Consider the following 24502-nt stretch of genomic DNA (forward strand, 5'->3'; position numbering starts at 1 on the left):
GCCCGTATGCGCACTAATCTCACGCATGTTAACATATGCCAATAATTTAATAGACTGAATGCGTTTGCTTGCAATATAACTTCAAGATTGTACAGAACGATTATAGACTAACGACATGTGTCTATGTGTACTAGATTATAGAGCTGCAAAGAATCAAATATTACATACTGCGAGCCGAGTGATGAGCTGGAACGCATTTATCTTGACTTGAATTACCAGTTTGTCAATTAGTTCTTCAAAATAGCATACTTCAGCTGCTGGTTGTTTACACTATAGAAAGTGTACAATTAAGCTATCATCGAGCGCGGAGATTCACCGCGTTATCTTCCCTGAAAGGTACTTTTCTATCGGAATTATTCCTAGGATCAATCATAATAAACACATGTGTTATCTATGATCTTGTGATTCTTGAAGTTTTAGTGCGACGCCGCGAGTGTTTTACTCACTTAACTTTACTACGTGTCTACCCTCGCGCGTATTCCGCCACTAGGCTATGTATATACCCGTCTCCCGTCCACACCGCCTATTGGGTCCGTCCATTGTCTCTCCACAGTTACCATCATTAAACTATCATCAATTGCGCGCCGCGAACTGCAATTTGAGTTAGCATTCTATTCTTATAAATTGTCTCTAGTCGCTTACATCATATACCACTAACTGTTAACTCTATACGACTATGTCGTCATCATCTGTCCTGTATAGTTTTTGAATGTTGATTAAGCACTATTAATTACCTGACGGACAAATTAGTCTGCAGATTTAATTACTTCTAACGCTACTCCACGTTCTCGTATCAGCACTCTATCTCACATACTACAGCGATCGTTCACCTTTCTCAATTTCTAAGTCGGCTCTCCTTCGTCCTCAGTTCTCCTCTCTCCTCGGTCTATCTTCTCTTGCGCTACTATCGTCTATATTCTTCTGGAAATCCAACTATCCTGGCAGTCATAACTCTCTCTGAGTTGTGGCGCACCATCTCCTTCTTAAATATGAGGACTCTCTAAGTGTTCCGGCATGCTCAAATCCTCAACGCTGGCAATTACAATGATAGGGGCACCCTTCCATCACCGTTACGTCGTCTTCTCACTCCTCACCTTGCTCCATCCAGGCTCCTCATTTCTCGTTCTTTGCTCGGTTCGCGCACCCCGAGCAGCATAACTCGCTCCTACGATTCGAACTGTACGCCTACTCATCATCACAGATTCCCTCCACCATCAATCACTTTATGATTAGCCTATTGTGCTTTGCTATTACCCGGTAGTACAGTAATAAGATACATGCTGTTGTTAACTTTAAAGTGACTTCCGCTATATTAATGCATTGTATTCTAATTGGATATCGCGTCAAGCCGCGAGCGTAGTGGGTGTGGCTTGGGGCGTTTAGAGTGAGGGGGAAGGGGGCGGGTGGAACAAGGGGCTCGTTAATAGGCGTAAACAAGCAGTTTTGACCCAGCGGAGATGGCGCGTGGCAAGTGTGCAGATTCAATATATCAATAGATCGGGCATCCAACCCTTCGTTGCGTGATACACGCTTCACATCCATTGTATGCTTGAATTATCCAAGCTTATAGCTTCAGGCAGGGCGAGCAATTTCGCGCTCAGCTGGGTGGCTATTGGCAGGTTGCCGTAAGGCAATAACGTATGATTTAGAATAGTGGCCAGTATCACCCCTCATTCTGCCTGCGTAATGGGCTGCCCACCATGTGTTTTGGCCCTACACACACCAGCATTCCAGCGTGCGAGGATACCCAGTCTCACATGGCTGAATTGCAAGGAATGCTACTGCAAGTTGCCTAATACAGACGTGCTTTGAGGAAATATGATTGAATCTAAGTGAGCTTAAACCTTGGTTTCAACAAGCCATTTGCCCTTTGCAAATTGATCTGTGTCAATCTGTACCTCACATCGCACAATAGCAACAGAGCAGTTTCAGTTCACCTTTGTTAACAGGCGAGAGCGAGAGAGTCCATGTTTAAGCCCCTCTCTCTATGAGGGTCAAAAGGGTTATGCCGCACCATTGTTACTCTTCACATTCAGCAGAAAAAGTACATTTCATGGTCGATTCAATTAAAGGGCCATAAAAATGCTAGGCTCACCGCGGTGACAGACAAAAATAGTTTTCAATCGCTCCGTCAACCAATGCCTCAGAAACATGGTCCTAAAATTCTTCCCTTGTGTGCCCCATTGACCTTTTGGCCGTGGTGGACCCGTCCATTTCGGCACAGGTGATCGGGTTTTCCATACGCATGAGTGCTATAGACAGCCCTGACTATCAGAGCCGTTGGTCGACGCCCGTTTAGATTTGTGCCGCAGATTCCTGCATTTCCTCCCTATATCCGTTAAGTTGAAGGAGGAAATGTTTCCCCCTTCTGTTACACCTCTTGAAGGCTTGACTTGAACCGCCCAGCTTCGAACATCCGCAACTCGTTTGACGAATCCCCCCAACGTGCCTCGATAGATCGTGACTCGTGACGCTCGAGGCGGTTAATGAGAGACGCAGCGGACGGATCCACGCCACGGACGATCATTCGGATTCTACAACTGCGATAATGTCAAGCATGAATGGCTAAAAACAGAAGCGTCAGTGACCATTCTGCATGTGCACCCGGCAGCCAAACGCACACGCACAGTAAGCATCGGCCGCGTTTATGAACTGTTCCGCACACACACGTGACACGCCACGCGCACCACAAACACACGACCACGACACTTCACACTCACCAACTCCACTCACATCTCACACTCACACACTTCCACACACACACACGCAAACAGCAGCATCAGGCACACCACACTTTGCACATTCACACACAGCACCACACACACCATCACGACACACGTCACGCACGCACAGCACCAGGCACCACGCACGCGAACAGCACGCACGACACACACAACCCACCACACCAACCACGGCCACATTTCCAATTCTATCTATCTATCTTATCTATTCTATGCTATCTTATCTATCGTATCTTCTATCTATCTATTCTACTATAATATCTTATCTATCTTAAGCTATCTACTACTACTATGCCTATCTAATCTTATCTCTCAACTAGTCTATTCGTATCATGCTTATCCTACCATGTAATCATGTATCATGTAATCGAATGTATCCGCGTATCCATGTTAACAGTATTTCATGTATCATGTATGTAAGGTGTATTCTATTCTATGCTATCTATATACCTATCCACGTACCACACGCTACACACCTACTTATCCGACCTACATACCACCTACCAACCTACACACCTACTTTACCTACATTACCGTACTTACTACTGATCCGACTTACCGACTTACCGACTTACCGACTGACCGACTTACCGGATTTACGCTGACTCGGGGCTATCCGTACCTACCGACACTAGCCTGACTAACTTACAACCCAACCACCCACCAAAACCCGATCCAATCCATCCATAATCCATCCATGGTACAATCCATCATCCTCCATCCATCCATCCATCATTCCATCCATCCATCCATCCAATTCATCCATCCATCCATCCAGTACCATCCATCCATCCATTCCATCACCACCATCCATGATCCATCCATCCATCTCCATCCCATCCCATCCCATCCATCCATACCAATCATCCATTCCATTCCATCCATCATTCCATCCATGCTCATTTGTCGCCATGCCATTCATCCATCCCTTCCATACCCATCCTATCTATGTCTATCTATGCTATCTACATACCTCTATCTATTCTATCTATCTATCTATCTATCTATCTATCCTTAAGTCATATACTTATCTATCATCGTATCTAAATCTAATTCTCTTCGTAGTCTAAATCTTAATCTATTCTAATCTATCTATATAATTATAATATATATTATTATAATATATATATTATATATTATATTATTGATTTTATTCTCTCTCTCGGTCTCCTTCTCTCTCTCTCTCTCTCTAGTATATTATTATATATATATATATATATTATATAATTATATTAGTATATACCATATAGTTCGTGCATAGATGTCGCTTCTTAGTCGATCCTGCTGAACATGCTTTTAATGGTGCCTTCGAAGTGGTGTAAAGTGGCGTTCGTGACTGTAGTAGAGAATTGTCGAAGTGCGTTTAGTAAGGTAAATGAGTATGATGATGAGTATGAATAGAGAGATAGAGAAGAGCTGCCGCGTGAGAGCGGAAACTAGGGTGGTAGAAGAAGAGAGACGTAGATAGAGAAAGGTTGAGAGAGTTAGAGTGTGGAAGAGTGAGACAGAGAGTGAGAGCGATGATGGAAGGGAAGGGGTAGAGCGAGAGAGAGCGACAGCACAAGAGGACAGAGTGAAGCGTAGGAATATACAGAGAGCGGCAGAAAAAAAAGAGAGTAGAAAGACCGGAGAAAGAGAGAGAGAGGGCCAGTTCAGTTGGGATAAATGCGAGAAAAGTAGATGAAGAGGGATGAGAGAGATGAGATGATAAGTAGAGTGAGAAGCGAAAGAGAGGGGAGATGCGAAGAAAGGAGACGGCTGAGGTGAGGGACGAGCAGGGAGGAGTTGAGAGAGGCGAGAGATGCGAGAGAGCGAAGAGCGAGAGAGCGAGGAGAGCGAGAGGAGGGCGACGAGATTAGATAGGATAAGACTAGCGATGAGAGACATGCAAGGACGTAGAGTACGAGAGATGAGAGAGAGATGAAAGAAAGAAAGAGAAGAAGAGAGGAGAGAGGAAGAGAGAGTGCGCGCGTCATGAAAGACCTACATTTCGCGCTCAATATGCGGAGACCGGGGCGTTACATCACGATACGAGAGCCAACAGCAACAATGATTCAGCGTGTCAGCGGGTTAGCAGACGGAAGCGAGTATGTAGCGGAAGCGCGCGGACGAGCCAACTTCGATCAGCCGATCGTACACCGTGGACATTCGATCCTCCCTGACGGTGCGTGAACGGCGGAAACGAGCGAATAGCAATTGCGCAGCCTTGTCTCAGTTGCCCCGACAATCACGACAGTCTACCGGACTAATTATATATATAATATAATATATATATATATTATATAGAGCGTTCGTTTCGCTGGTGGAATAGTTAGCAGGGTCTAGCCCGACCACTGTAAAGCTGCTTTTTTTTTTGTGTTTGCTCAATAGAAAATGAAACCAATCATATGAGCAATGAGACCATGACTATAAAGCCAAATGAATTCCCACTAAGATATAATCCTGCCTGTCTGTCTTCTTGTAGCTGCGCTGTCGTCAGTCTGACCTCCTGTCCATCTATGGTAATGGTATATCCGTGATATATGTAAGTATAACGATGTTCGTGACGTACGATGCACGTAGGCACGCCAACTGCCGTATTTTTATTCACTCCTGATATATTAATACTCTCCGCCACGTGACTCACTCACGCACAACACACGCGCTGCCGACGAACAAACATTCAATACAAAGTAATAGTACGGTGTGTCTGTGTCTGGGTGCCGCATCTCGCTCCATAAACTACAAGGTCATGAGTTACAACCATCACGTGGCGCGCAGCTCTGGACGCCTACTCAGTCCTGATCGTAGAAGTTGACCACGAACATCTCAATCTGATTACGAACCAAAGAACTTGGTAACACGGGAAAAAACAGTAATTATAGCCAATCAAGCCAACAGATAACGCCAATCGGGTTACGCTATGTTGCCATATCGTGACTAACGCGGCTCGACTGGGCGGCAATTACACAAGGAAGAAACAGACAAGGCGAATTAGTCACGCTCTACATTCCATCGTAGCTGTTTGCGCAGCATACCAAGCGATTTGTTACACTAGCAATGTTTTTGCGAATTTTCAACCGTTATTTCCTTATCATATCAGGTGTCAGGCTGAATATAAGACTGTGTCAGCCCAATAGGGACTTTATATGGACGTCAGGTCTACCTGCTATTTTTACGTTACCAATAGCAATTCCCTATAATACAGTGATAACGGTAAAGCTCAGGTTAATAGCTGTTTGTGTTATCTGTATCGCGCCATTCATTTTAAACTGCGCATTCTAAAGTTCAGCAGATTTTAAGCAGAATGAACTATCCTTATTGCATACTGGGCGATTGTCACGGTTTTTGCTATGTGACCATGACTGTAGCGGTCATGGTGACGGCTACACCAGAGTGGGTGAAGGGAAATGGTAGGAGGATAACTAAGGAATGAAATGTCCAAAAGCGAAAGGACTTCGATAAGGGAAACAGCTGGTCTTTATGTGCGAAGCAGAGAAACCTGATTGACGAGGAACTAGGACCAAGCGAATTAAGCGATCAGGAAAGAGTGCCCACGACTACGCTGCCAAACGCCTCTTATTTCTTATTCCAGCAGCTCTTCCCGCCTCATGTCCCTAGCGAGTAACTAAGAGCGGCAGTGCGTTTCATTCTGCTGCTCTACCAAGAGCGTCGCCACGGCGTGCGTCATCGTCACTCGACTACTGCAGCTAGCCCCGAGAACCGAAGGAGGGGGGCAGAGCGCGAGGGGATACTGAACGCGAAGATATGTCAGAAGGGATAGGCGAAGAACCCACAACGCTCAACACCCAACGACTACAACTCCAGCACGCCTCGATAGGTCGCCCATGCTAAAGATGGCCTATATGGCCGGATATGTTAAATACCTGAATTAATTTGGTATGGCCCGTGTCCGTCACATAAATAAGGATTGCTTTGATATGTTCTTTCATGGAGTTAACGACGTGGATGTTGTGCAGGCCTGCCGTCAGGCAGGCATGCATGCAAAGTCCATTCGCAGCTGTATGCAGCCATGCAGTGCGCAGTTGCGCATGGCGCATGCAGGCAGGCGTGCAACCCATGATTTTCCGCTTTTAAATGGATGTCCAGCTAAATATGAAAATTGATGTTCGCTTATGAAATGATGTCGCTTTAATGAAATGATGCCCGATGATAGTAAACCTACGAAGTGTAATATTGGTCCGCTACACATATCACGTTAATTCCTCATGAATCGATAGCCTCACTTTGTTACGATTGTTCTTATATAAGTGGCGTATCCCGTTACGCTATCACGCTGTGCTTTTATCTAACTGTTCACGCAGCGAATTATAAATACAATAAAAAAAATATATAATAATAAATATATATAAGTATATAATAAAAATGTCTCATTGTACAAGTACTGCCGTTATTACACTACTCTTTCATGCTATGCTAATTATGTTCGCCTATAAAAACTCATCTACTGTTGTAACTGCACTGTATGTGGTTTGTACGATGTTATTTTATAACAACTTACCGTGTTGTGAGGGTAAACCAGAGCAAGCCAAAACCCCAGGCGCCCCGCGTGCCCCCGTCGGCCCGACACGTACCCGGCGAGCCCGCCCGCCGCAGACCACACACCCTCCCCGCCGGCGCGCGCGCCGCGCGCGCCTGTCCCCCTCATTGCTCTACACTACTGTATTATATACTGACTGTAGTATTCAGATAGCGTTTCCCTATTTCCCGTGCCGAATAATAAAGACTTAGCAGATTTTATTTTCACGATGATACATTTCGCTTGCACACGCGTAATTGCTCATTCGGTTAATACGCTATATAGTCTGCTAATCTGACGAACACTCAAACTTCGTACGTTATCTTATGTAATCCATGTATTCTGCGCACATTTCTTCTCAGTTATTACTACTACTTTGCCACGCTATGTTAGTCCACACTCAAACACTCATTGCACGTACAACAGTCGATAATTCATTCAGGCGTAGCATATTTATACGGTCACCCTATTATTGAAATCAACATGCGAGTAATTTGTCGTGATAGGTGTTCTGATGTGGGTTGTTGCCGGGGAGAAGTTTTTTAATTTGGGGGGTAATGCGGTCTTGGTGCGGGCGGAATGAGTGTGTGTGTGGTGGGCGGTGACTTGATAGGTGTGTTGTGTTGGGTGGGGCTGGGGCCAGTACTGTAGGGTGTTTAGTGGGGGGGACAGCTGTGTTTCGTGTGGGTGGTGCGCGTGAATAGGTGTTGTTGGTGGTTGCGCGCGGATATGTGTGTTATGTTGGGGTGGCGGACATACATGCATTGTGGTGGGGCGAGATAAAAGTGTTGTAATGTGCTGGCAGGGATAAGTTCTGTGTGGGTAAGGCTGGGCGGATACGGGCTTTTCTGATGTGGATGGGTGCTCGGCCGAGGATCGTGTTCTGTGTGGTAGGTGCTGGCGGGACGGTGTTTGTGCTGCGTCGGTGCTCCGGCGGGATTTGAGGTTTCTGTGTGGATGGTGCTGCGGGAATCGGTGTTCTTGTGTGGGGTGAGGTGCTGGCGGATAGGTGGTTCTGTGTGGCGTGGTGCTGGCTGAATGCGGTGTTCTGTGTGGTGGTGCTGGCGGGATAGGTGTTCTGTGTGGATGGTGCTGCGCGGGATCTGTGATTCTGTGTGGGTGGGTCGGCGGGATAGTTTTGTGTGGATAGGCTGGCGGATCGTGTTCTGTGTAGGTGGGTCCTGCCGGCGATCGGTGTTCTGTGTGGGTGGGTGGTTGCGGGATAGGTGGGGTTGGGTGGGTGCTGGCTGGGATAGGTGTTCTGTGTGGTGGTGCTGGCGGGATAGGGTGTTTCTGCTTGGGTGGTGCTTGGCGGGGTAGTGTTCTGTGTGGTGGTCGGCGCAGGATAGGTGTTCTGGTGGGGTGCTGGCGGGATTAGGTGTTTCTGTGTTTGGTGGGGTGTGTGCGGTTGTGTGATCGTGTGGGTGGGTTGCTGGCGGGATTACGGTGTTCTGTGTGGGTGGGTGGTGGCGGATAACTAGCTCGACGCATATCCATGATAACATCAGGAGTGTATAATAACCCTATTATACACTCCTGATAACATGTTAATATAGCGAAGTCATTAAAGTTACACAGCTGTATCTTTATTACTGTACTACCGGTATAGCAAAGCCTAGCTATCATAGATTTTAGATCTGTATTAGTAGTATCCTAGATATATGCTCTGAGCGCGAACGCGCCTAGATATATGCTCTGAGCGCGAACGCGGTGATGGAAGGGTGCTCTTCATTTGTTTGCCAGTGAGTTTAGCATCCGAACACCTGCCGTCAGGTGAGCGCTGTCGCTCTGCGGCACTTGTTAGACACTATTGTCAAATTCCCCTCGGTACGTGGATATGCCTCACGGCCCGCTTGATTCTACGAACTTGTGCTAAGTGCACGCTCGTAGTTACACTCTTCTCATATTTCTTTTATCATTACTCATCTTTCATAGCCGATATTGCTTTCTGCTCACTTCGTTCTCGTGATCAGTGCCAGCTGCTGCAGGCTGTAATAAGCGAGTTCGTATAGTCTGCACTCCTGATAGTATCGCACGGCTATATACGGTTTCGTCACATGAAGGTTTGAATGCACGCGTATGTTACCTGATCGTTTTCGGCTCGATGCTGCGCAGTTTTAATGGGGCATGCGCGGTGTTTGCATTTTTTTGTAGGTTTGACGGTACACGCGCGGTTTTAGCAGTTATCTTTCTAAAGTTGCATAGACGATGTTAGCAGTGCTTGCATCTTTGGCTGTGCATGCACGGTTTTAGAAGTTTTTTCTATAAAATTGCATACACGATGTTAGCGGTTCATGCATCTTTGGCGGTGCATGTACGGTTTTAGCAGTTTTTTCTTCGATGTTTGACGGTGCGCGCACGCTTTTAGCAGCTTTCTCACAGATTTCTGACGTGTTCGCCTGTGTTTTTCTCGTTGCGCAGGTGCCGAGGTGGGCATCAGTACGTCGCGCATCCACGCGCGCGGGCCCGTCGGCGTCGAGGGACTGCTGACGACCAAGTGGGTGCTGCGCGGCTCCGGCAACGCCGTCACCGACTTCAACGACTACGGCCTCAAGTACACACACGAGGCGATGCCGCTCGACGACTGATAGGGTTCCTGGCCTCACGTCTGTGCGCGGCGGAAAGGCGGATTTGAGCAGTCGCAAGACTGACGGGCCTCCTTTGCTCGCCTTCATGCTGTTTATATATCCATATATTCTATATAAAAATATTATTAGTCATCCCCGACTCTCCCTTTGTCTGACTCGATGTATATGTGTATGTATATATATATATACATATGTATGTATATATATATACATATCATCACTATAGCGCGGGACGACTAACCGATAGTATGCGCGCCGCATCACACGCAGGTTTTGTCGACCTCGTCGTCGGCCGCGTCGTTAACGAAGCAATCGGTTCTTGATAATTTAAAATCAAATTAATCAATGCTTATTAGTAATAATAGTGTAATTGTATTCTAACCTGCATTTTAGCGCTATATCTATCAACATATCTCCATATATACACATGTGTATAGTAACTTGCATTACTCCTTATATTACTTTATATATTTTTATTTATTATATTTCAGTGGTGAACATTAGATAACACAGCGTGAAGTAACGGAACGCACCTTTAATAAACAATCGTAACATAAGTGATGCATATTAACAATCGGTAACTTATAAGCTCTTCTTCTTTTAACTTTCCTCCGTATATTATTATATATTTTTATTTATTATAATTCAGTGGTGAACATTAGATAACACAGCGTGAAGTAACGGAACGCACCTTTAATAAACAATCGTAACATAAGTGATGCTATCGATATGAGGAATTAACGTGAGATTATGTGTAGCGGACCAATATTACACTCAGGTTTTACTATCAACGGGACATCCATTTCATTAAGCGGACATCCATTTCATAAGCGAACATCAATTTCATTAAGCGGACATCCATTTCATAAGCGGAAATCCATTTGCACGCCTGCCTGCATGCGCCTGCGCACTGCGCACTGCATGGCTGCTACACTGCATGGCTGCTGCACTGCCTGCCTGCACGGCAGGCCTGCACAACATCCAGTCGTTAACATCCATGAAGAAATATCAAAGCAAATCCCTTATTTATGTGACGGACACGGGCATACCAAATTATTCAGTATTTAACATATCCAGGCCATATAGGCCATCTAGCATGGCGACCTATGAGAGTGACGATGACGCACGCCTTGGCGACGCTCTTGTAGAGGCAGAGAGATGACGACGCATGCGTAGGACATGAGAGCGGGAAGAGTGGAATAGAAATAGGGCGTTGGCGCGTATCGTGGGACACTCTTCTCCTGATCGCATTAGCGCTTGGTCTTAGTTCCTGTCATCGGTTCTTTGTTGCAATAAAGACACAGCTTGCCCCTTATTCGAAGTCTTCGCTTTTGACTATCAGTTCCTAGTTATCCTCCTACCTTTTCCCCTCACCCACTCTGGTGTAGCGTCACCATACCCGCTACATATGTTCACATAGCAAAACGTGAAATCGCAGTGCAATAAGGATAGTCATTGTTAAATCTGTGAATAGAATGGCGTTTAATGAATGGCGCGTACAGATAACAAACAGCCATAACCTAGCTTTACCGTTTCACTGTATTATAGAATGCTACTTGGTAACGTAAATATAGCAGGCAGACTGACGTCCATATAAAAGTCCCTATGGTGACACAGTCTTACTACTCAGCCTGACACTATATGATAAGGTAATAACGGTGAAAATGTGCAAAAAATTGCTGTGAAAATGTGGTATGCTGCAGAACAGCCTACGATGGAGTAGGCGGACTAAATTCGTCTTTCTGTTTCTCCTTGTGTGCCGCCCAGTCCGAGCCGCGTTGTCACTATGGCAACATAGCGTAACCCGATTGGCAGTTATCTGTTGGCTGATTGGCTAATTCTGTTTTTCCGTGTTTCTACAAGTTCTGTTGTCGTAAATGAAGATTTCTTCAACTTCTAAAATCAGACTGAGTAGGCGTCCAGACTGCGCGCCACGTATGGTTGTAATCATCCTTGTAGTTTAGGAGGAGATGCGGCACCCATACACAGACACCGTACTTATAGTATTGATGTTTGTGTGCGCGCGCGTGTGTGTGCGTGAGTGAGTACGTGTGAGTATATATATATCAGGAGTGAATAAAAATAACGGCAGTTGCGTGCCTACGTGCATACGTACGTACGAACGTATACTTTACATATATACGTATACATTACATAGATGGACAGGAGGTCAGACTGACAGACGGGCAGCCAGCTAGACAGACAGACAGGCAGAGATATATTTAGTGGGAATTTCATTTGCATATAGATGGTCTCATTGCTCATAGATGGTTTCATTTTCATTGACGTGGTCGGGCTAGACCCTGCTAACTATTCCACCAGCGAACGAACGCCTTATATATATATATATATATATTATATATATATTGTCGGTTATGTCGTGTTGTCGGGGCACTGAGACGGTGCGCATTCTTTCGCTCGTTCGCCTTCACGCCGTCAGAGGGGGGATCGATGTCCACGGTGGTAATCGGCTGTCGAGTGGCCGTCGCGCGTTCGCTAAAAGCTCGCTTCCGTCTGCTACCCGCTGCCGTTGTTGTTGCTGTTGCTCTCGTTGTGTGTAGCCGTCTCCCGTCTGGCGCGTATGTGGCTCTTTCATGCGCTCTCTCTCTCTCTCTCTCTCTCTCTCTCTCTCTCTCTCTCTCTCTCTCTCTCTCTCTCTCTCTCGCTCTCTCACCTCCTCCCTCTCGTCCTCCCTCGCCGTCTCTTTCTCTTTCGCTCTTCCCCTCTCTCTCGCTCTCTCTCTCTCTCTCTCTCTCTCTCTCTCTCTTTCTCGATTTCTCCTTCTCTCCGCCTCTGTTTCCCTGTGGCCCCTCTCTCTCTCTTTCTCCGTCTCTATCTCTTTTTCTCGCTCTCTGTTATTCTAGCTTTCTCTTCCTCTTGCTGTCGCTCTCTCTCGCTCTACCCCTATCCCTCCATCTCGCTCTCACTCTCTCTCACTCTCCCCTCTCTCTCTCTCTTTCTCTTCGCTCTCTCTTTCTTCTCCCCCTGTTTCGCTCTCACGCGCGCTCTCTCTTACTCTCTATTTCTATATCATCAATTCATTTCGCCTACTAACAGGCACTCGCATTCTCTACTAAGTCAGCGAACGCCACTTTAAACGCACTCACGCACCTTAAAAGCATGTTCAACGGTCGCTAAGAGCGAATCTATGCACGAACTATATGTGTATATAAAAAAAAAAAAAAAAAAAAAAAAAATATATTAATTATATATAATATATATATATATATATATAGAGAGAGAGAGAGAGAGAGAGAGAAGAGAGAGAGAGAGAGATATATATATATATATATTATATAGTATATATATATATATATATATATATATAATATAGATAGATAGATAGATAGATTAGATAGATAGATACGATAGATAGATAGATAGATTAGATAGATAGATAGATAGATAGATAGGATAGATAGATAGATAGATAGTATCGTAGATGCATAAAGAATAGATTAGATAGATGGATGGATGGATGATGAATGGAATGGATGGATCGATGGATGGATGGATGGTGGATGGATGGCAATGGATGATGGATTGGATGGATGGATGGATTGGATGGATGGTATGGAGGATGATGGTATGATGGATGGATGGAATGGATGGATGGATGATGGATGGATGGATGGATTGGATGGATGGATGGATGGATGGATGGGATGGATGGATGGATGGATGATGGATGGATGGATGGATGGATGGGTTTTGGTGGGTGGTTGGGTTGTGTAGGTAGGTCGTAGGTCGGTAGGTCGGTAGGTCGGTAAATCGGTAAGTCGGTAAGTCGGTAAGTCGGTAAGTCGGTAAGTAGGTATGTAGGTATGTAGGTATGTAAGGTAAGTAGGTGTGTAAGGTTTTGGTAAAGTAGGTATGTAGGTCGGTAAGTAGGTGTGTAGGTGGGGTACGTGGATAGGTATATAGATGAATAGATAGATACATACATACATGACTACATGATATCTGTTACATGATACGCGATACATGATACATGATACATGATCACATGGTAGATAGATGATAAAGAATTAGCTAGTTAGATAGATAGATAGATAGATTAGATAGCTAGATAGCTAAGATAGATAAGATAGATAGATAGATAGATAGATAGATAGATAGATATGATAGAATAGAATAGATGATAGATAGATAGATAGAATGGAAATGTGGCCGTGGTTGTGGTGGGTTTGTGTGTGTGTGCGTGCGTGCGTGCCGTGGCGTGGCGTGCGTGCTGCGTGACGTGTGTGTGTGTGTGTGTGGTGTGTGTGCTGTGTGTGTGTGTGTGTGTTGTGTGTGTGTGTGTGTGTGTTGAGTGTGAGTGTGAGTGTGAGTGTGCAGTGTGAGTGTGTGGTGTGTGTGTTTGTGTGCGCTGTGGCGGTGTACGTGGTGTGTGCGACAGTTCATTAATAGCGGCGTATGCTTTACTGTGGCGTGTGGGTCGTTGGCTGGCCGGTGCCAATGCCATGGTCATGCCGTTCTGTTTTTAGCTCATTCTGACATATCGCTTGTAGAATCGGCATGATCGTCCCGTGCGTGCGTCCGTCCGTGCGTCTTTACCCGCTCGACGTACGGTCACGATTATTCGGGACGTTGGGGGGGATCGTCAAAAAGCGAGTTGGATGTCGAAGCCTGGGGGTCAAAAGGTCCAAAGCTCAAGAGTGTAACAGAAGGGGAAGCATTCCTCTTACTTAAAGGTATAGGGAGGAAATGCAGAATTGCGGCAAAATCTAAACGCTGCGACCTAAGCTCGTGATAGTCGGTGTATAGCATCATGGTAGGAAAAGCCATCACTGTGCGAAAATGGAGGCTGCACAGGTCAACGGTCAATGGGGCACAGGAAGATTTTAGACATTTTCTGAGGACATGGCTGACGGAGGCGATTGAAAAAACTTTTGTTTCAGCGGCTGACCTAGGCATTTTTATGTGCTTTATTGAAAGGACATGAATGTACATTTCTGTGACATGTGAAGAGTAAATGTCGATAACGCTTCTTGACCTCAAGAGAAGGGTTAAACATGGATTTTGTTGACTGTTAACAAAGAGCTGAACTGGCTTGTTGCTATTGTGGATGTGAGCGCTACAGTGCACAGTTCAATTGCAAAGGCAATGCTTCGATTGAACAGTTTAACCTCTTAAAGTTCACTACTTGATTCTCTAAGGCAGTCTGTTATTAGCAACTTGAGTAGCATCCTCCTGTAATAGCAGACTAGGTTGAACCCTGAATGCTCGTGTGTGTTACGGGCAAAAACATGGGGGCAGCCATTACGCATGCATGGGGGTGAAACTGGCACGTATTCTAACCATAGGCTTATTGCCCTAGCAACCTGCAATGCACAGGTCTGATGCGACAATCTCGCCTGCCTGAATATACTATGGATTTTCAGCAACTCATGGAGTGAGGTTATCACGCACGAAAGAGGTGATGCCATCTCTTTTGATTATTTGATGACACTTGCCACGCGGCCATTCTCGCGGGCAAGCTGCTTTTGCTATTAAGCCCTTCACCCGCCCCCTCCCCTCACTCTCCCCACCACCCACCACTACGCTCGACGCTTGACGCATATTCCATGATACACATGTTAATATAGCGAATGTCATGTAAGTTACACAGCTGTAATCTTTATTACGTACCTACTCTGGTATAGCAAAGCCTAGCTTCATAGATTTTAGATGCTGGTGATTAGTAGCTTCCTAGATTATCCTGCTGACGCGAACGCTCCTGCGTCGTATGGAAGGGTGCTCTTCATTTGTTTGGCCAGTGAGTTTAGATCGAACTACTAAGTCGCGCCTATAATTACAGAGAGTTGCGCGCCAACTTCAGGGAATTTGTGACTCCATGTTGTTTCCACAAATGTATCAACCACCGCTGCGCTTAAGTAGGGCAGCGCTGTAGTGGATACGCTGTACAATGGTCGCGTAAGTCAATTAACTTAAGACTTTGGTCGCGTAGTAATTGAATCGATGCGCTTCAATAAACCTCAAAAATTACAGGAGCATTATAGCGTAAGACATGTGTCTATGTGTGTAGCTAGATTTCATAAGAAATTGCTAACTCACATATCTGTCGCGCCATATGATAGGTTTAATTTGTACACTTTCAATAACCGCCAATGCCGCTGCCGTATATATTAGCCTGCTGCGATACGCGCGTAGACACTTGCTAAATTAACTTAAACCAATCGCCGCTTCAATTAAACTCAAGAATCACAGAGATCATGAGATACACATGTGTTTATATGTATCTAGATTTCTAGCAAAAGTAACTCAATCGTTCAGCGCCTGATAAGTTAATTGTAACACTTTCTTAGTGTAAACACAGCAGCCTAGTCACTTTGGAAAATAATGACAACGTAATTCACAAAGATAAATGCGGTTCCACTTCTCCCTCGCTCGCAGCTGTAATATTTGGTTTTGCCAGCTCTATAAATCTAGTTACCACATAGGACACATTCTTAGCTATAATCCGTCCTCTGTAAAGTCATGAGTTTGTATTGAAGCACGATTAGTTCTAAATTAATTACTATGGACCACGCATTGTACAGCGTATCCGACTTACACGAGCGCGTGCCTACTTAAGCGGGGCAGCGTGTTGATCCATTTTGGAAAATACATGCCTAGGCAGCGATCACGTTGACCGATTTTTCCGATCGTCATGCGCGCAACTCTCGCGTATATAGGACTCTAACCGAACACCCTGCCGTGCAGTGTGAGCCGTGTCGCTCTGCGGCACTTGTAGACACTATTGTCAAATTCCCCTCGGTACGTGGATATGCCTCACGGCCCGCTTGATTCTACGAACTTGTGCTAAGCGCACGCTCGTAGTTACACTTGTCTTCTCATATTTCTTTATCATTACTCATCTTTCATAGCCGATATTGCTTTTCCTCGCTCACTTCGTTCTCGTGATCAGTGCCAGCTGCTGCAGGCTGTAATAAGCGAGTTCGTATAGTCTGCACTCCTGATAGTATCGCACGGCTATATACGGTTTCGTCACATGAAGGTTTGAATGCACGCGTATGTTACCTGATCGTTTTCGGCCTGCGATGCTGCGCAGTTTTAATGGGCCATGCGCAGTGTTTGCATTTTTTTTGTAGGTTTGACGGTACACGCGCGGTTTTAGCATTTTATCTTCTAAAGTTGCATAGACGATGTTAGCAGTGCTTGCATCTTTGGCTGTGCATGCACGGTTTTCAGAATGTTTTTTCTATAAAATTGCATACACGATGTTAGCGGTTCATGCATCTTTGGCGGTGCATGTACGTTTTAGCAGTTTGTTCTTCGATGTTTGACGCGTGGCGCGCACGCTTTTAGCAGCTTGCTCACAGATTTCTGACGTGTTCGCCTGTGTTTTTCTCGTTGCGCAGGTGCCGAGGTGGGCATCAGTACGTCGCGCATCCACTGGCGCGCGGGCCCGTCGGCGTCGAGGGACTGCTTGACGACCAAGTGGGTGCTGCGGCTTCCGGCAACGCCGTCACCGACTTCAACGACTACGGCCTAAGTACACACACGAGGCGATGCGCTTGACGACTGATAGGGTTTCCTGGCCTCACGTCTGTGCGCGGCGGAAAGGCGGATTTGAGCAGTCGCAAGCTGACGGGCCTCCTTGCTCGACTTCATGCGTTCTATATATCCATATATTCTATAGTAAAAATTATTATTCAGTCATCCCCTACTCTCCCTTTGTCTGACTGACTGTACGTGTGATGTATAGTTATATACAGTGTTATATGCTAAGTATGTATGTATATATATGATACAGGCCATTAAACATATATATATACATGCATATATACATATATATATATATACATGCATATATACATATATATATATATACATTATATTTATGTACATGTGCGTATATTTATGTGTGTACGACTGGTTTATAGATCGATGTTGAGTCGTACATGCAAGTGCGCCAGTGGTGATAACATTTGATGCTTTGCTGGATGTGATGCAATAAGCCGGTTGAGTAGAGAGAGTGTATCAGCGCAATATTCCCGCGCTTTCACGCGGGAATTCGGGAGAGCGCAGACTAGGGACGCACGCGGTAAAGGGGACGGGATGGGGAGAGGATGGGAGGGAAAAGGAATGAGAGGAAAGGGGAGAGGAGGGGTGAAGGGAGGTGTTAGGGGTTGGGAAGGTCGCGGTTTTTAGATCGCGAAATATTTGTTTTAATTATCTAACGGACGTCACCAGGGTAGCGACGTTATCCTCGGACTGCGAGGGTCTGTAGTTTCACGACACACTGATCCATTTCACATGTCTCGCATGAACAACAGTAGAATAGAACGCAGAACTACAGAAAACCAAAAGCGTTAGAGACGCGCAGCACAATGTTCATTTGCACGACCACTTTGTATAGCACGTAAATGTGTGCCCATCTGTTCACGTTATTATCCGTACGTGATCTTAGAGCGTGCGTTACGCATGCGTACAGGAGACCGACTGTGTGTCGTGATGCCTAAGCACCGTACTTACTGTCGTCGTATGCTGCGCTTACCTCCGCTGAATATGGAAAGCCGCGTTCTTATTTATTGCCTATATTCCTTGCTTTCCTTCTTCTTCTGCGAGCCCTGGATCTGGGCATTATCAAATTAAGCCGGTGTTCTGCACAGTCGATCGCCGTCTGGCCTCCCTCGGCTGGTGTGCACTTTCTCTGGAGTGGGCATTCCATTAAATGTGCCATGGTTTGTGGAGCGCTTCATTCGCTTCTATCGCATCGCACTCCCCCCCCCCCTTCATCGTAACTCCGCGTTTTCACGTATCATTCCGTCATCTTGGGTGGAGCGTGCTGGGAAGCGTAGTATAAACACTAGAGGATGGATAGAATGATTATGCGCTGAGACGGTAGCGGAGAGACGTATACGATATAGCTTTCAAGATCCTGCTTGAATGAGGGTTCTCCCAGTACCGAGTTATCGTTGATAATGACAAACACAAACTCTCGCACTCCCCTCCCCCTCTCTCTCTCGCTCGCTCTCTGTCTCTCTCTCTCTCTCTCTCTCTCTCTCTCTCTCTCTCTTCTCTCTCTCTCTCTCTCTCTTTCTCTCCATCTCATTATCTCTATTTCGGTCTCCATCTCCATCTCTATCTATCTATCTATCTATCTATCTGTTTATCTATCCATGATCTCTATCTCTCGCTTTGTCGTTTTTTTGTTGTTGAAACAAATCCTTGCGTTTTAGATGTTTGTCGTACTTACGAAGGAAGTCGTCGGCGACAGATGCTTGTCGTCGCATGGCACACCTGGCCGCGGCTTGAGGCGAGTATCGGGAAATCAGGGGAGGCGCCCTCATGTGGACACGGCACGTCGTGGGCACGGAGCGCAACTCGTCGCGATCCTGCGAACCATTCTTCTCATCGTTCGCCCGGTCCAGAAAGAAAAGTCGCCGCAGCGGCCGGTGATAGCGGGGGGGGCGGCGGCGGCGTAGCGCGGCGGCGCGGTGATGCGCGGCGGGGGCGGCGGCCGGTGGCGCCGGGCGGTAGCGGCGGAGTGGCGGCGGCGGCGGTCGATAGCGGCGGGGGGCGGCTGGGCGGTGCGGTGGCGGCCGGGCGGTAAGCGGCGGATGGTGGCTGGCGCGGCGGCGTGGCGTGGTAGCGGCGGCCGGCGCGGTAGGGTGCGGCGGGCGGGCGGTGGTCAGAGGCGGTCGGCGGGTGGCCGGTGGTAGCGGCGGCGGCGGTGGCGGTGGTAGCGGCGGCGGCGTGCGCGTGGCGGCGGGGCCGGCCGTGGCCGGGAAGTGCAGATTTCTTTATCGATTCGAGTGAAGCATAGGGTGGATGAGGTGTGGGCGGGTAGTTGCACCGAGGTATACCGTTGAACCTGACGATGAGCCTGGCAGTTGTTCGCGCGAAAGGGTGCGTGTGACTGGCCAGGCATGATTGCCGTGGTTTAATACCGCGCGTGTCTTAGAAGCCGACGGGTGGCGTGATGTAATGTGCTAGTGAGTCCAGAGAAAGAAAAAAATAAGCGCGTAGAGATGAGAGAGATACGAGAGAAGGAGCAGCAGAGGTGTGAGAGAGAGACCGTGAGAGTGTGTGGCATGGTGTGTGTGCGTGCAGTGACTGGCGTGTCCACGCGTTTTTTCATACGTCGCCCCGTATTAATTTGTCGTCGCGCTTAATTTTACTCTTCGGCTTCACATCCGCACGCTTCACGCGATACACATCGACGTGGCGACGATGCCGACGGCGCTATAATTTCCCCATCTCAAGGGACATATCATATCATCCACAATCATCCCATCGCCGAACGTGTTTACCGAGATTTTATTAGTATCGGTCGCGCGCCCGGGCTGCGCTCGGTGAACGAAGGCTGGTGCTGAACGATTGGTCCTGCTGTAGGCTGCAGCTGTGGCTGTGTTGCTGCTACTGCTGCTGCTGCTGCTGCTGGTTTGTGCTATATGCTAGCTCTGCTGCTGCTTGCTGTGCTGCGCGCGCGCTGTGGCTGTTGCTGCTACTGCTGCTGTGCTGCCTGTCTTGCTTGCTACTACTGCTGTGCTGCTTGACTGCTGCGCGGCGCGGCTACTGCGTTGTCTATTGCGCTTCTGGGCTGTTGCTGTGCGGTCGCGGCGGCGGCGGCGGCTACTGCTGGGCGGCGGGCGCCGGCGGCTGCTGCTGCTGCTGCTGTGGCTATGCTGCCTATTGCTGTGTGTTGCTGCGCGCGGCGGGCTACTGCCCTGCTTTGCTGTGTACTGCTTGCCTGCTGGCGGCGGCGGCGCTGCTGCTGCTGGCTGCTGTGGCTGTTAGCGCTGCTGGCTGGCTGCTGCTGCTGCTGCTGGCTTCCGCTGCTGCTGCTGCTGCTGTGGCTGCTGCTACTGCTGTGGCTGCTGCTGCTGCTGTTGTCGTTCGTGCCTATCTACAGGTAGCGCCTGCCTGTGTGTGGGTGATGGGGTGGGGGCAGCAAGCAGCACATTACTGCGGCAGCCGCTGTGCCAATTGGCGCGCCTGCGTGATAAATGGCGTCGTTTGATTGCCGCACTTGATTCCTGCAACGAGCGGCAATCTGAGCTGCTGGCCAGCGAGCGCGGCACGGCGGCGGTGCGGCGAGGGTGTAACCATTACCTCGACACACGCGCGCGCGCACATACACACGCGCATACACGCGCACGCTCGCTCGCACGCACGCACGCTCGCACACGCACGCTCGCGTTCTCACGAACACACACACGCGCACACACGCACACGCACGTACACACGCACACACGCACGCTAGCTCGCACACACGCACGCACACACGCACGTAAAAAACGCGAAATCTATTTGGAATTCTATTTAGATCGGTCGTATTTTCAGCATCTTTTCTTCCCGACACAGCGGACGCGGCGCTGGTCATCCGAACGCAAATCCTATTTAGAAATCCATTTCAACGTGATTGTCGGGTGCGAGGATCCAAGCAGCGTGATAGGTGCGTGCGGATTTGCCTGTCACGGTGAATATGCGATTAAGTATCGTGGGAATTCGATTTTATTTTCGAGTTTCTATTTCTGTTGAAGCCTCCGTAAGTCGATTGGGACTGCTCGAGTTATTCCATACGGAATCAAGCGATGCTGCGTTAGCTGCTCCTCCCACACACCTGTGCTCTCATCGTGTTATTGCCCGCGCGTACTTCAATGTAGTCCTGCAGTTGGTGTACTAACTGTAGGTATCAGTCACTTGGAGCGTATGTATACACGAAATGTATTTATATGTGCGTAAATACATATCGTGTTTATTTAGCATTGTTTTTTTTTATTGAGACGCTCCAAGTGCCTGTGGTAAGAATCGGCGAAGATACGCATGCTCTGCGCATGCGAGTGATGTCACCAGCCGACCAGCGGCGTCCATTTTGAATTCGGTTTTCGACGTCGTTGATTTTCGACTCTCGCGTGAATTATTTTGAACAACAGCAGAATGAAGTCGTTGTCGGCTTTGATTTTGTGACCCGGCGCGCGGCGCGCAATTAGACGCTACACGCTGCAGACGACCGACGATCGCGCGAGGTGATATGATTGAGCAAATTAGCGAGAGATGTTAGGGTAATTCGATCGAATGTTGACTAATCGCACGGCCGCGCTGTTGATGATTCGATCGCAGCCATTCACGGCGTGTCTTCTTCAGGGGATGTCGCCTACGATACCACTTACCGCGGCAGGGATTGCGAGCGCGCGCGCTCACTATAGTTAGCCCCCTATCTGCATCCCCAGTCCCCACCCGTGCGTGCTTCTTGACGACTGAGCTAAACGTAGGTTGTGAGGAAGTCGTGTGATGCGTTTTGCCACGCGGTCAAAAAAAAAAGAGTTAAAAAACGTGATCCTGTGCGTGCGTGCGTGCGCGCTTGCGTTTCGCGCAGGTGCCGGCATCGCATTTACTTTATATTTCTGAAGTATAATCCGATTGAGTATCTGATTAGAAAGCCGCCTGCTTTCGCCATTAATTGGATTTCGCGAAGAGTTTTTCGTACGTCGGTGCGTCGTGAACGCGTCGTGACATCCGCGCCGCTGCGGCATGGTATACAACCCCCCTATGATAAACTTCTCCATCTGCATTGCGCATGGGCAATAGAGGTCTACGAGTCACAGTTAGGACGCAACATGCTAGACATGGCCGTGCGCGACGTAGTAGAGGTGGGGGGGGGGAATTTACCACTGGGTGTGTATATCATCAGGAGCGTATAATGACAAATTTGTCATCATAATATCCTCGCTCCTGATATCATGCTGCGCCAGCTGTGTACGTGCAGCCGCCGTCAGTAAGCCGCAGTATATAAGCCGCCGTATGTTAGTGACAAGGCACTCGCATGTGGATGACATAGCAAGCTGCTGCCGCGTGCATGTAGAGAGGGAACGGAGGAAGGTGGACGTGGTGTGTGCGGCTGACGTTGTTGCTTCGTCTCGTGTTGTTTTTCTCGGTCGGGTTTTCTTGTCAGAAACATCGCAGGCAGTTATCACTATCATGACTCTAAAATGTCATACGTACGTCACAGTGTCGTGCAGGGCAAGCGTCATATAGTTTCAGATTTGTGCTAGTCAGCTACTATTATTACTATAATGACGGTATCGAATAGACATGACTATTTGCGGTGATTCTGACAACGAGGCGCCGAAAATCAGGCTGCGTCGAGGCAGCACGTGTTGGCCAATTTCTGTCAAGCGGGGATGACGTGAAGAGATCGGTTGCAATTACCATGTTTCCTGGGGGGTTTATACTGACGTTGGCAGACATTTGCAGTCGCAGGAAATGTGATATCGTGTTCGAAAAGTGGCCATCAAAGTGCATTCCTCTTATTATAGCCTTTCCGTTACAAAACGCAAAAGATGCTTGTTGTAAACAGTGTCACAATCAGTGTGTCTATAGTTGTTTGCTATACAAAATAGAAATCTGTAGGAGGGATGGAGAACGCTTATCGTAGTGACACCAGCCTCGTTAAATGGCAGTTACATCTGGCAATATCAGTCGTACAGTTTGGTGAATGTCAATTGTGTTTTTTATAAACGTTATTTTAACGTTTGGAAGGTTGTCCTGACGAGTATGGAAATCGGTGCATGGGATAAGTGGTTCTTTGTGAATCTTATTTTAGAGAAACGGTTACCAAATATAAAACCAAACGTTTTAAGTATCATCTCACTTTATTTTTTAGGTTGAAATTTTCTGTGATTAAGTTCGTGCCCGTGGCCTTGTATCAAGGTCGCGTTGTGGTTAGTTACTTGGTTCAGATCCCATTGAGTTCAAGGTCGTGGTTCGGGTCGTGTTAAGGTCAACCTTGTGGTTTTATTTATGTCTTATTGACGTCAGGGTTGAGGTTTGGGTCGTACTAAGGTCACGTGCGCTATTAGTTAGTGTCAACGCCAAGCCTATGGTTTAATTCGTGTTAATAGCAACAGCCTTGTGATTTGGGTCGTGTTGAAGTCAACCTTGTGATTTAGCCTTTAGGTCAAGTTTGTGGATTCACGTTCTGTTAAGGTCACGCGTATGGTTTTACGTCGTATTGATGAAAGTCTATGGTTTGGGTTCTGTTTGGGCCATGATTGTGGTTTTGGTCGTACTGAGGTCAATTTCATGCTTTCGGTGGTGGTGCCTTGTGGTCTGTTGCGGGCATGTTTATGGGGAGGTTTATTCCCGGTTGGCCTACTCCCATTTCGCCTACGGCAAAATTCCCATTTCGCCTACAGCAAAATTCCCAGTTGACCTACACCCATTTCGCCTACTCCCAATTCGTCTACGCTTAAAATCTACCCCTTTCCCATTTCGTCTACGATCGGTTTGTTCACTAAATAATCATTTATAAATAATAGAAATTGGTTTTGATTGGCATATATAGACTACAGGAACCAGAAGCAAAACATAGGTACAAATAATGAGAACACAACTTGTACAATGTACATTGGGAGAGTAGATTATGAGAGTAGACGAGATGGGAGAAGGCCAACTGGGATGTTACCGATGGGGAAGCGTATGGTGCAGGTCACTTTGAGGTCAGGTTCGTTTACGTGGCCGTGATGGCGGTGGCATCGGCTTTAGATCTAGCGTCGTGTGCGATCGTTGCGTGCGTCGTTACGTTGCTTCTGTGGTCAAGGCGGACTCGTGCTGACTGTCGATGACACCGCCGAGCTGCCGAAATCTCTCTTTCTCTCTCTCTCTCTCTCTCTCTCTCTCTCTCTCTCTCTCTCTCTCTC

General features: G+C 47.4%; 1 protein-coding gene across 1 annotated transcript in view; it reads left to right on the forward strand.

The window, feature by feature from the left end:
• Positions 1-10002, forward strand: part of LOC106814311 (delta-1-pyrroline-5-carboxylate synthase-like) — a 91753-nt gene extending 81751 nt beyond the window's left edge. Inside the window, exon 17 of the mRNA XM_014818613.1 lies at positions 9682-10002. Coding sequence (XP_014674099.1) covers positions 9682-9848 — 167 coding nt within the window. The 3' untranslated portion in view covers positions 9849-10002. The remainder of the gene's footprint in view (positions 1-9681) is intronic.
• Positions 10003-24502: the final 14500 nt, after the last annotated feature.

This window comes from Priapulus caudatus, unplaced genomic scaffold (assembly GCF_000485595.1).
Source record: "Priapulus caudatus unplaced genomic scaffold, Priapulus_caudatus-5.0.1 Scaffold903, whole genome shotgun sequence".
NCBI lineage: Eukaryota > Metazoa > Priapulida > Priapulimorpha > Priapulimorphida > Priapulidae > Priapulus > Priapulus caudatus.